Source organism: Pipistrellus kuhlii, unplaced genomic scaffold, assembly GCF_014108245.1.
Source record: "Pipistrellus kuhlii isolate mPipKuh1 unplaced genomic scaffold, mPipKuh1.p scaffold_m20_p_4, whole genome shotgun sequence".
Lineage (NCBI taxonomy): Eukaryota > Metazoa > Chordata > Mammalia > Chiroptera > Vespertilionidae > Pipistrellus > Pipistrellus kuhlii.
In genome coordinates, this window is record NW_023425540.1 from 47,605,366 (window position 1) to 47,619,758 (window position 14,393).

The 14,393-nt window shown below is 34.8% G+C and overlaps 1 protein-coding gene across 2 annotated transcripts in view; it reads left to right on the forward strand.

Moving 5' to 3' along the window:
* The window catches only part of SLF1 (SMC5-SMC6 complex localization factor 1), a 63,422-nt gene that overhangs the window by 37,120 nt on the left and 11,909 nt on the right, over positions 1–14,393 (forward strand). For both annotated transcript variants that reach the window (XM_036410066.2, XM_045571738.1), the window contains 3 exons: positions 963–1,094; positions 2,129–2,294; positions 12,015–12,162. In XM_036410066.2, coding sequence (XP_036265959.1) covers positions 963–1,094; positions 2,129–2,294; positions 12,015–12,162 — 446 coding nt within the window. The remainder of the gene's footprint in view (positions 1–962; positions 1,095–2,128; positions 2,295–12,014; positions 12,163–14,393) is intronic.

The following is a 14,393-nucleotide window of genomic DNA, read 5'->3' on the forward strand; positions in this document are numbered from 1 at the left end:
TATATATATATATATATATATACACACACATATTGTATATATACATTTTTATTTTTTTAAAGAATATACTATAGTACCCATCTTTATGGGCATGGAGGTTCTTGTAGAACAAATTTGGATATTAAATAAATTCTTAAATTTAATAGATCATAAGGACCTTTCTAACCTGAGAATGTGGTATTTAAACAGTAATCGGGGAAGATAGAGACAAAGGAGAAAGTTACAAGAAGGGTATATGATTAATATAATTGATAATAAAGTTAGAAGAAAATTGTAGTAAATAGTTGCCTAAAACTCATTTTCTTTTATATTTATAGTTCTGAGTAATCTTATATTCTTTTTGGAAAACTACTGTAGAACTCTGTTGTCCAATCCAATAACCACTATACTATGTAATTATTTAAGTTTACCTAAGATTAGATAATGAAAAGTTTAAGTTCTTTGTTGCACAAGTTACATTTCAATAAAACATATCCATCATTACAGAACATTTTGTTGGACAGGACTACTATCAGAAAGAAAATAAATGCTAAATTTATGGAATTCTAAAAAATAGCCCTAAAATAACCTTCATTTTGCTAAATAATAAAAAATAAAATTATCTTAAGTAAGAGGGGGATTATGGGAGTATTATAAATTGGGTGTATCGCTGGTCACCTGAATCAAAAGGTTTTAATGAAATTCATTATTTTTTCTTTATCAGTGATATAAAGACTACAAAGGGAGAGTACCAGATGGTTATTAAACATTACAATCATTGAAAAATATATTAGACCAGTATTATTAAAAATGTAATATCATTAAATACTTGACATTTAATTTTTTAAATGAAGACAATAGTAACAAAATTTTACTGAACTTGCTTTATATTTTATTACAATTTCAGTAATACGCTAAAAAATACTATGTCCACAAATTACTCAGTAAATTGCTTGTATTTTTGTTGGGTTCATGTTTTTCAGGTCTTGCCTTTTCAATGAAAATTTTTGTCATCAAATCTCAGAAAATATTACTGGCTCTAAGGTGCTCTACCTGACACTGCTCAAATTTTTCTTTAATTTAGTTGAAAGTGAAGTACGACAGCTGAGTCAAAAGTAAGTTTTAATTGCAAAAAAAATCCACTTTTTTATATTTACACTGTTTTACATACCATTTTTCTAATCATTTATATACATTTATTTATTTATTTATTTATTTTAATATATTTATTGATTTCAGAGAGGAAAGGAGAGGGTTAGAGAGAGGGAGAGAAACATCAATGATAGGATCATTGATCAGTTTCCTCCTACTGGGGATTGAGTCCTTACCCTGGGCATGTGCCCTTGGCCAGAATCAAACCCAGGACCCTTCGGTCCTCAGGCTGATATTCTATCCACTGAACCAAACTAGTTAGGGCTAAATCACCTAGTTTACTAGTTGAAGTAGATTTATTTTTAAAACATATTTCTAGACACAGCCCTTAAGTGGCAATAGAGGTCTTTTTTTATGTATCCTTAGTTCACATTTTAATTTTTCACCAGCTTATACATTTGGGTATGTAAGTGTTTTTATTTTTCATAATTTAAATACTTCTGAATTTTTAGTAACTGAATGCTTAAGTAAAAAGTTATACTAGGATTTAATACTGAATCTGTAATAATTTTAAGTTTTGTGTATGCTCTTAAAATTAGGTTACTTTGGCCCTAACCAGTTTGGCTCAATGGACAGAGCAGAGAAGAGGCTCCCACCATTGCTGCTGAGCTTGCCAGCTATGAGCCTGGCTTCTGGCTGAGGGGCACTCCCTCTGTGGGGGCACACTGACCTCCAGGGGTCAGCTCCTGCACTGAGCGTCTGCCCCCTGGTGGTCAATGTGCATCATAGCGACCAGTCGTTCTGGTCCTTCTGTCATAATGGCCACTTAGGCTTTTATTATATAGATAAATTTTATATATTATGACCTTTCTCTATTCAGAAATTGCTATAATTTTTAAAATATTTTTTATTTGTTGTTGATAGAATTACAGGTATCTCCCTTTTCCTCCTTTTTAGCAACTAGCTAGAATTTTGTTAACTGACAAGATACTGTGTCTAATAACTAAAGTGATCAAATTGATTATAAATACATAATTCTTATTCATATTTTTATCAGGTTGTGTGACTGGTCAGATTCTCAGAGTCTGAAAATAACGGGAAAAGCAATTCTCCTTGAAATCTTCTGGTCAGGAATTGAGAACTCTGGGCTTTTGACCAGACCAGTATATATGCTTTTGGAGTGGACTATATATTCTCACAAGGAAAAATGCAAGTCTAATGATGTAAGTAAGATTAACTTACAAGTGAATAATTGTTTATGAAAAAACTACATCTTTGAATTGTACATGTTTTTCTTTTTAATCTTTGCATTACTTGAAAATATTAAAATGAACCAAATATGACATTGTTTTCTCTTTAGTTTGTCTAGTTTTAAGGTAAAAGATTTTTGGAGATGTATTTCTTTGTCATCTTACATTTTGATGCAGAAGCTAGGGAAAATTTAACAGAGTGATTTTTGTGAGGATAGTTAAATATTGGAAAGGTTAAGTATAGTAAACTATGTATAGTGCCTGGCAACATATTGTGCCACAATTTGGGTGTATTCTAAAAGTTACCTTCTCATTCAAAATGATCTCTGCCTTTGGGACTTATCTACTTTTTGTGTGTTATATCATTAATTTCTGCTCATATATATATATTATTTTACTGTCTCTTGTACTTGAGTGTTTGGATCTTTTTTCATTTTACTCTTTTTTGTTATGATTGTTAATCCTCACCTGAGGGTATTTTCCCATTGATTTTGTTTGTTTGTTTGTTTAGTGATACTGGGAAAAGGATGGGGAGAGACCAAGAGAGAAACATAGATGTGAGAGACACACCGATTTGTTGCATCCTGCACATGCCCCTACCAGGACCTAGGATCAAGCTTGTAAACTAGTTAGGTGCCCTTGAATAAAATCAAACTCAGGACCCTTCAGTCCACAGACTGACACTCTATTCACTGAGCTAGATCTTATTTCTAATATATACACAATGTAAATTGCCTTTGGAGTAGATCGTGAGATTTTTTTAGGTTTTGATACTTTAGGCTGCTTTTATTTTCAAAACCATTCCATAGGTTTTGATTCTTTAGGCTGCTTTTATTTTCTTAAAGGTATTTTTTACTTTCAATAATGAATTTCCCTTTGATCCAAGAAATATTTTAATAAAGTGTTTTACAACTTCTAAATTAATGGGCTTTCTTGCTGTTAATGGATTTTGTTGGTTTGTCTATTCTTTGTTGTTCTTTTCTAATGGTGAATTTTGGTTAAAGAATGAGTACTACATGATTTCTGATTTCCGAAATTAACTGAACATTTTATGTTTAACCCCTTAAAATATTAGGGGCCAAATGTGTTTTCTCTGTTGTTTTATAGTGTTTTCTATCAAGTTTGATAATTGTTTTAACTAACTCTTCTGAATCTACTTTGTGGGTTTGTTTATTTATATATTTATTTTAGCAATAGTTTCTGCTTTATATATAGTGATGTTTTGTTATTATTCATGACTGATACATTATCATAATTGACAGCTAGGTAATATTTTTTTCAGGAACAGCAGTATAGTAGATAAGGTGGAGAGCTCTTGTGTCAAATGTCATAAATTCTATTTTATGTTAAGAGTAAGGGAAATCATTTGTATTCTAATAATTTCTCTTATCCATTTCTGCTCCTCTACTTTTCAGATTCCAATATTTCACCTCCTTTGTTCATCCTCTGTGTTTTTTACCCGTCTATTTATATTTTCAAGTTTTGTGTATACTTAGAACATTCTGGATAGTGTCTTTTCATCCAACTTTTAGTTCACTATTCTTTTTAGCTGTGTCTAATATGTTGGTAAACATGACAGTTATACTTTAAATATTTTTTCCAGCTTTAGACTTTTTTATTTTCAAATTACTATGACATGTTTTTATGGTTTCTAGTTCCCTACAAAATTTTCAAGGTTTTCTTTGAACAAGGCAATAATAGTTACTTTATAGTCTCTGTCTAATTATTCCATATTTTTAGTCTTTGCAGACCTCCTTTATTTGTTTCTGTTATTTGCTTCTCTTACATATTTTATATTCCCTTGCAAACTAATTATTGTTTACTCTGTGTTGTAAATTGCATTTCAGAAATTGTAACAATAATTTTGTGGCAAAGGCAGGTTCGTTTCTTCCAGATGCTTGTGTGTACTACCATTTCATGAATACCCTAATCCAATGTCTAAGTTAGAGGGTTCCTGTAGAGTCCAAGTGAAGTTCAGGGTTACAAATGTATGTCTTTGCTTTTGATTCACTTACTCTGAGGGTGAAACTCTTCAGGGTTTGGAGTATTAGTTGTAAGGTCTTGAGCTAGGACTTTTATACTCCATTTTCCTTAAGCTCCAAAAGCCACACTTCTGGAACTCAGTTCTCTTCCTCGAGTTAGCAAAATACTCTTAGGACTACTTTTGAGTACTTCACTTGATTTTTACCTTCCCCCTGATATTGGCTTAGCAATTTCTCATAACTTTCCAGAAGATGTTTTACCTATTTTAGTCAATATTTTTAGGTTTCTTTTATAATAGTGTTTAAATTATTGAGGCCTTTCTTATTAAAAACAAAAGCCCTTGCTGGTTTTAAAAATTCTTTTTTAGAGGACTGTCTGTGGCATGCATAAAAGAAGAAAATTATTTTGAGGGTCATATTTTTAAATTGGCATTAAAAAAGGAAAATTATTTCTCTGTGTAGCTAACTTTGTGATCAAGTAATCCTAGTATATAACCCTAACCAGGTAAGTAGCCATTTTCTTGTACATGTATCTGATTTTAAAAGGAATATGATTATGTAAATGTGTATATATTTAAAATAGTTAACAAAAATAGAACTATATACACTTCATTGCCAATTGAGTATAATACTTCTAAACTAAAACTAAAAACATGTTTATTAATTTCCATTTGCCTTTGTGTGTACTTTGATAGAAAATATGTCCTCATTTTTAAGGTTTCTTTTTTATCCATTTGATTATGTAAATGAACTGGCTCACTTATGAATAAAAACAGTAAGAAAACTGTTTTTATAATTTTACTAAATCACCAAAGGACCATCATGTATAAGAATGTAACTGGGTTCCAGGTTCATTTCCAGGTCCTGGTCGGGGCACATGCAGGCTCAGTGTATCTCTCTCACGTTGATATTTCTCTCTCTCTCTCTCTCTCTCTCTCTCTCTCTCTCTCTCTCTCTCTCCCTCCATCCCTTCTTCTCCCCCTCCCTGCCCCCCCCCCCCACACACACACACTTCCTTCCTCCTTTCCACTTTCTAAAAAATACCAACGGAAATAATATCTTCAGGTGAGGATTTTTAAAAAAAAGTAATTTACTCAGGAAATACTGATGTCAATAGTAACAGATTTATAGATTTTTAACTTGAAAATTTTTGTTCAAATTTATCAGTCAACATATTTGTGAAGTAATTGCAATAAATTATAGCATTGGTTGTAATGTGCGTACTGGTTTTAAACTTTGCAAGTTAATATTTTATTTTTCATTTTAATTGCTTAATTTATATAAACTGTGTTTGTATTATGTTACTTTCTCTGTTAGAATTCATTCTTGTACTTAATTGTATTATCTTTTTGGCAGTTTCCAATTTCAAGAATTCTATGCATGTTCACAGACATCATTTTCAGTGCTGTAAAGCATTTGTTGTTGTTTTTTGTTTGTTTTTTTGCTGAGTTGAAGCATTCAATCTTAAGTCATTAGCTAAACAGAAGTCCTCAGTTGATGCTAATGTTATTTTGTCATAATGTCAGTCAGCAAGTATTGCTGAGTGACACCATGGCAGTGAATTTCATTGCCATTAATCTAAGAAAGCTTTGGGCTTTCCTTGGCAAAGAGCAGAGGTGGATTGTGTCAGGTTATTGAGAAGATACCGATTTTACTTTCTTTTTTTTTTTTTTTTAATATATTTTTATTGATTTGTACAGAGAGGAAGGGAGAGAGAGATAGAGAGTTAGGTACATGCTCTTGACCGGAATCGAACCCGGGAACTTTCAGTCCCCAAGCCGACGCTCTATCCATTGAGCCAAACCTGTTTCGGCCCAATTTTACTTTCTTTGTGTTGTCCTTAAGTGCCATTTCATGATATCTCTATAATTATAGGTAGAAATGGAATCTAGTTTACTTTTTTCCCCCTTAGTTTACATTTAAAGATAAGGAACTTGAGGGTAAAGAGTTTAAGTAACTTATTCAAGATATCACAACCTGTTAGGATAAAACTTTAATAGAGCCCAAGTCTCTACTGTAGCATTTTCTTCTGCTTTCATTCAAATGGAAGTGTTTAAAACGAGAAAAGGCACAGTGTGTGCATTATGCTTACATCTTCCTGACAGAGATACTAGAGGAGCAGTTTGTCATCTATTGCAGTGTGATATTGTAGACAGCCCTACCTGGGAGTCAGATGTCCAAGATTCTAGTTTGTTCTACATTATATGATAGTCAATTTTTGGAAGACAGCCAAGTTTCTAAACTGGAGATTACTTGTACTGGTTGATTATAGAAAACTGAATTGACAGAATGTCTCGTAATAAGCTTTAACATTCTAGGAGTTCTAAGGTAAATAAGTCATTTGTTCAAATGATGCTATCTTTTCATTTTCTAAAGTAATTCTTAGGGTATTCATGTTCTTTCAGGTTTAGCGGTCATTTTAGTATTTTATGATGCTTTAATATTTTGGTGGTTTATTTGCTTTTTTTTTTTTCCACTAATCCATTTCTAGAGCATATATATCCACTATGCTAGAAATAGTAGCATTATTTATATCCTGTTAAAGTTACAGTGAATACAATCCATAGCACAGTGTCTTGGCCTTGTGTTTATATTGAATGCCACAGTTAAGAGTATATTATAAAAGTATCCAAAGCCTGGATTTGAAAGTGTCTTTTTATATAAAATTTTCTATTATAGGTATGTGCTATATGTTATGTATGTTTAGCTAATGGTACCCAGATAAGAATAACTTTGGCAAGATCTTTGTTAATCATGGTAAAGTACCTACAGTTATTTCTTGAAAGTACTGCAAGGCCTACCTGTTTCTACCTGTGTAATAATGGTAATATCAGGGAAATGTGAATATTAAGCAATATTGATATTTCCTTGTGTTGGGTACATGAGTACATGTATTTGTGTAAGAAAGAGGAAAAGTCCCAACTGGTTGATTTGGTTATTTTTAATTGCTGGGAGGGCTGGTTTTCTTTGAGGCTTATTAGCTCTGTGGACTAACCTCCCTTTTAGTTATTTAGCATCCTACAACTAGAGATCTGAAGTGATTCTGATTTACTGTTTGCTTAAGCTGGGGAGTATTTTGAGATATCAAAATCTACCGGTCTCTTTCTGAGAAGTGTCTTTGCTGATACTCAGATACACATTATATTAGAAGGAACAGTTCTGTGGTATTGATCTTAACTGATCAGTTTTCTTGTTTAAATATATATTCTCACTGTCCTGTTTTATAGTCTCTTGATAACTTGAACCATGAGACGTAAAACTTTCTCAGAGTAATCCTTGTACATGTTGGCTTTACAAGGAATAAAGTTGGCTTCCTGCAAAGTTCTGGCTAAGACCTAGTGTTTAAGGAGTCAGATCTGGTCAGTTGCAATGGTTGGACCCCCCACCCCCACCCCCGCCCAAAGGAGGCATTGGTAATTTTCCAGCTTACTAAGGCCAGTCCTACTGCTTGCTTCCCAAGTTACACAACTATCACTGCAATGGCTTACTATCCAGCCCTCTAGTCAAGTCAGGAGAGGAAGTGGTGCTGATACCTTCTCATGAATTCTGACCTGTAGGGATCAGGCTGCAGTCAAGATACTGTATTGTGGTCCCTGATCATGTTGTTAGAGGAAGAGCGGTGCTCAACTAATCTCGAAACTTAAAATCCTCTTGGCCCCGTTCTTCAGTCTGTGGCCCAAATTCTAATGTCTAGCCTGAGAGAATACAGTGTGCTTGCCCCACAGTGTGATGGGGCTGCAGGGGACCTGCACACCTACTAAGGATCCTGACTGTAGTTCTTTTCCTCAGTAAACATGGTTTGGCATGCCTGATGTATGTGCTGCTTGAGCACTGTCCTTGTTTGCACAACAAACCAGAAATAGAACTTCAGTTTTGAAATCATTTAACTAATAGCTTCTTGTGATAATGAATGATGCCCTAGTGAAATATTATAGGTATATATACCTGCAAGTACCTTGTCTGCTAAGGGCAAAGGAAATACATCCAATAGTCACTGAGGGTTCAAAGTGCTGTTAGGCATAGTATGATGGCAGAATTTAGCAGTTATAATCTATTTGGATACCCTAATATTTATTAAAACCTTTTCACATGTCTTATATCCTACTGTTAATTTAGTGATTTTTTTCTGCCTGGACAAAAAACCAAAAATATAGGCATTTCAGTGACATAGTTTTAATGTCATCATGAAAAAGAGTTTATATTTAAAAATATTATTTTTGCCCTAACTGATTTGGCTCAGTGGATAGAGTGTCGGCCTGCAGACTGAAAGGTCCCAGGTTCGATTCCGGTCAAGGGCATGTACCTTGGTTGCGGGCACACCCCCAGTGTGAGGTGTGCAGGAGGCAGCTAATTGACATTCCTCTCTCATTGGTGTTAACTTTCTATCCCTCTCCCTTCCTCTCTGTAAGAAATCAAAATATCTTTTAAAAAATATTGGATGCCAGAAGAGACTGAACATATACTGTGCACCTGTGGATGAGGGGACAATGGGGGGTGGGGAAAGGGCAGAGGGTGGGGTGGGAACCTGGTGGAGGGGGGAAAAATGAGGAACTTTTGTAATAATATGAACAATAAAGATTGATTTAAAAAAATATTTCTGTACTTCATTTTTAAAAATAAATCTTTATTGTTCAGATTATTAGTTGTTCCTCTTTTTCCTCCCATAGCTCCCCTCCATCAGGTTCCCAACCCACCCCTTGCCCTTACCTCCCCCACTGTCTTCGTCCATAGGTGTAAGATTTTTGTCCAGTCTCTTTACACACCCCCACACCTTCCCTCCACCTCCCCCAGAATTGTCGGTCCACTCCCTTTATATGCCCCTGATTCTATTGTACTTACCAGTTTATCCTGTTTGTCAGATTTTTTTATTCACTTGCTTTGCAATGTCACTTGTTGATATGTATTTGTTGTCACTTTGTTGTTCATAGTTTTTATCTTTACCTTTTTGTTCTTCATCCTCTTCTTAAATAATACCCTTTAGCATTTCATATACTACTCCTTTAGCTTTTTCTTATCTGTGAAGCTCTTTATCTGACCTTCAATTCTAAATGATATCTTTGCTGGATAGAGTAATCTTGGTTGTAGGTTCTTGCTATTCATCACTTTGAATATTTCTTGCCACTCCCATCTGGCCTGCACAGTATCTGTTGAGAAATCAGCTGACAGTTGTATCAGTATTCCCTTGTAGGTAACTGTTTTTCTTTTGCTGCTTTTAATATTCTCTTTGTCTTTTGCTCTTGGAGTTTTAATTATGATGTGTCTTGTTGTGGTCCTCTTTGGATTCCTTTTGTTTGGGGTTCTTTGCACTTCTTAGATTTGTATATCTATTTATTTCACCAGGTAGGGGACTTTTCTTTCATTATTTCTTCAAGTAGGTTTTCAATATCTTTTTCTCTCACTTCTTCTGGCACCCTTATTATTCGAATGTTGGTACACTTAAAGTTGTCCCAGAGGTTCCTTGCACTATCTTTATATGAATCGGGTACGATTTGACATCATCATCATTATTGAAATTTTTACCATTCAAGGAGTTTTGTAAAGATCGAAACAAAAAGTAATCAGATGGTGCAAGGTCAGGACTATATGGTGGATGTGGCAAAACATCCCAACCAAGCTCCATTAATTTTTGCCGAGTGACCAAAGATGTGTGTGGCCTTGCATTGTCATGATGGAATACAACACCTTTTCGATTTGTCAATTCAGGCCGCTTTTCTTCAACTGCATTGTTTAATTTCGTTAGTTGTTCAATGTAGACATCAGAATTGATCGTTCGGTTGGGTGGTAAGAGTTCAAAGTAGACAATTCCTTTGTAATCCCACCAAACTGATAACAAAACCTTCTTTTGATGAATATCAGCTTTTGATGTTGTTTGAGTTGGTTCACCTGGCCTGCTCCACGATCTTTTCCGCTTGATATTGTTGTAAACAACCCATTTTTCATCGCCAGTTATCAGTCGTTTTAAAAATGGATCATTTTTTGATTTTTTTTTTTTTCTTTTTGCTTTTTCAGTTGGGTGTGATTTGCTTCTTCGTATTTCAAATCTTTGACTTGATTTTTGGGATCCACTAGTCTGCTGTTGGGTCTCTGTATATTATTCTTTACTTCAGACAATGTATGCTTAATTTCTAATTGGTTCTTTTTCATATTCTTGAGGGTCTCACTATGTTTCCCAAAGGTTATCTTTCTAGAAGATTCTTAAGTAACCTTATAACTGTTGTTTTGAACTCTATATCCGCTTTACTTCATTTCTTTCGTTTGTGACCTGTTTCTTTGTCTCTACATTTTGGAGACTTCCCTGAGTTGATAGAATGGCTTAATGTGCTAGATGTCCTATAAGGCCCAGTTGTTCAGCCTCCCTAGTTATCTGAGGTGGACACTCTTGGTACACCCCTTTGTGGGCTGTGTGGGCTTTTGTAGTTAAGCCTTGATTATTGTTGGTATCACTGGGAGGAATTGACCTCCAGGACAATTGGCTATGAGGATCAGTTGTGTCTACAATGGGAGAACTAATATGCTGGAGACACCCTTATGGGGCAGGACTTTCTTCAGTAGGGCTTTGGTGCTCACTCAGTCTGCCCCCTGAGTGTGTCTCTTATGTATGTGAAGAGTTATAGTCTGAATCGTCTCACTCTGACCACTGGGTACACTGGCTCGTGGATCTCCGAGGAGGTGCAAAGTCAGCCATTGTCTGAAGCCAACTAGCAGGAGCTACGGAGAGATCTCCAGATTCCTCCTTTTTGTTTGGAGTTTGGAGGTACCCAGATGAGGCCCAGCCATGAAGCAATGCAAGCTGCTGTGGGGCCTTGGGCCTTCTTTTGGAAGCTCTGGGGCTCTCTGAGCCAGCTGCAGTTCCTTAGGTTTTAGATTGCAAAAAGCCAGTCCTTACATATGCAAAAGCCTCTGAGCACAGCTTGGGTAAGGTTGTAAATTGGGTGGGGCAGGGTATCATGGAATCACCAGGGTGCAGTAAACAGCAATGGCTGCCTGTCAGCCCTGCCCTGAAGAAGTTTCTGGATCTCTGTGATGATCACTGCAAACACCTCTGAGAGAAAGCCACCCTCACATTCTGGCCCAATGCCAGACAGTCCAGTTTCTCTCCGTATGAGTCTGGGTCCCCAGAGTCTCACCCGAAATTGGAGTTCAGAGCATTCGGGAGCTTGTATCTCCCTCCTGATTGAAAAAGACAACAGCATACACAGGTGCCAGCCCCTTTCGCACACGCCTCCATATCTCCACACTTCATACCTCTGAGAGAGAGAGAGAGAGAGAGAGAGAGAGAGAGAGAGAGAGGGAGAGAGAGAGAGAGAGAGAGAAACATCAATGGTTAGAGAGTCATTGATCAGCTGCCTCCTGCACATCCCACCACACTGGGGACTGAGCCTGCAACTCCTGCATGTGTCCTGACTGGGAGTCAAACTATGACCTCCTGGTTCATGGGTTGATACTCAACCACTGAGCCACACTTGCAGGATGTATTAGAAAGATTTTTAAATAGTAGGATAAAGCACTCTTAATATCGATATAAATAAGGTTTGTATGTCTTGCTATAGGAATTTAATAATTTATATTGTAGAACTGATAATATAAACAACACATATTTTTAAAACTATGATATCTATGCATCTCTAAGGTAATGATATTTCATATAATTTAATAAATATTGATATTCATATATCTTATCTTAATAAAAGATTTCTTGTCTTAATGTTAGGTCTTCAAACATGAACTAGCCTACTTATTGACTGGAATTCTTGGAGCAGCAATAGACTATTGGATCTTCCTTGGACTTAAAATGGGTAGAAATGTGATATGCCACATGTCAGATGACTTGGGAAGTTATGTTTCCCTTTTGTGTGATGGTAAGTTTTTCTATGTTTTGTTTTTCTTAGATCCATTGTGGAAATTAGTTTGGGTTTCCTTTTGGCAGTCTGCAATCTTCAACATTATCTTCATGTGAAGCTTTCCTTAAAATATTATACACAAATATACATGTATACATGCACATATACATACACATATACATTGACAAAGAGGAAGGTAACAATTACCCATAATGAATGCTCCCACACAAATAACTGCTATTGAGTTTTTAATATGTATCTTTCTGGTATTTCCAAGCATTTTTACTAGTGCCTTGTTGAGCTCATACTATATATGTAATTTTATTATTCTCCAAATGTTTCAGGAGCTTTCCCCAACACACATCATTTATCAGTTTATTCTCTTCATTAGAGAGAAATATTGCTTGTTTATGTATAGTGCTTATGAATCTCACATAGTAGGAACTCTTCGATATCTTTAAACTTCTGATTCTTCAAGTTCAGGAGAAAACATGTGCATCTCTAACCTTACCTATTCTATATGTACAGTTCCTAGGTCTCTTCTTGAATGAATACTTAACAGTATTAAAAGATGAAATAAATTGAATTGGAATAGTTACATTTTAAAGTAACTTGTATTAACTTTAGTTATATCACTAATTAAAACATTTTTCTTTATATCTATTGCCGTATAAGTTTTCTTATCCTATATAATAAAACCCTAATATACATATCGACCAAACAGTGGAACGACTGTCCAGAAGCCCTTCCAGACAAAGAAGCTGGGGCCTTGAGGGCAGCCTGCAGCTGCAAGGGCTGAGCCCCTTGCAGAAATTTCACACACCAGGCCTCTAGTTATAACATAAAAGTTGCTAGTATTTGTGGCCCCACTGAGTATGGTAATCTAACAATGAACATGGATGAAGTAAAAAGAAATAATAAATGTGTATATATATTTCTTAATCTTTCTTCCCATTATCTACTTTAAGGGTTTCTCTCACATAAGGGGGGGGGAGGATATTATTTTAGCAGTGTGATGACAAAATTCACTTTTAGTGCTCACCTTATAAAAGATTTCTCCCTAACTTTTTTGGGTTTCCAGAATAAGAATGCTTCCATATAAAGCCTTATGTATATTCCTAAACTACAAAGCCAGTTTAGGGAGCTATGAATCCTTTTCTTCCTGTCTGTCTTTCTATCTTTATTTTTTGTAATCCTAAATTCCTAAAATGAACATATTTTAAACCAAGTGAGGTTTTTCTGGCCCTCAAATATAAAAGATGATTTTTATATACTTAATAATATTTTAGACTGCCAAGTAAAATACTTTGTTTTATTATGTGTGTTTTAATGTGTGTTGGTTTTATATAAAAAAAAAAGTTCTTGGATATGTTGTCAATCACTTTAATACTTGGTAAAGAGAATCTAGAATAAGAATCCAGGTTATAACTGGGCTCAGGATTTATTAGATAATGCCCTCTGCAAAGTCAGGTCTCTTTTTACATTACTGAGGTTAAAAGATTTTTATCTGAAGCATTTTATCTCCTTTTTTCTTTCTTTTTTATTGAGATGAGGGGTGAGTACTGTTCCTTTTGTGGAGTAACTGTCCTTTGTTGCATGACTTTTTAACATTTCGTAGTTCAAATTCAATCTTCTTTCAGAACCCTTTCTTATTTCTTTCCTACCATTCCTACTAGTAGTTTTTCCTTTTCTTTTTTTCTTTCTATTTTAGATAAAGCAGGATTCTGGCATTATTTGCTAGCACAATACCTAAACATTAGGTTAAAGGGATTTCCTGTTTTAATTCTATAATGAAAAACTATTTGATTTTGGCAACTCAGGACAGGATTATCCGTGGCTTTAGAGACCATCAATGTAGTTATATGTGTTATTTCCAGTATCTAGGGAAATATAGTTTAGCCAAAAGCTAAATAATGAACCTTTATATTAACAGGGTTCTACTATTAATGGGTTATATTAGCTTTAATGCTTTCTTTATTCATATTCTGAATTTCTCTTTACAAAGAAAATGATGTTATTCACTGTTATTCCCAATTTTCACATGACAAATTTAAACACAACAAGTTTGAGCCTGTAACTGACTTAAGCTAAAATTAGACTTTAACAATGCCATTGCTAACATGAAAATTAAAGTGTTTATTATAGAGCTGATAGAATAATACACTTGTCCCAAAAAGTGAACAAGATGTTCTAATATAATGTCCTTTTTGTCAATATTTTGATGAACCACTTCTTTTTCTCTGAGAATA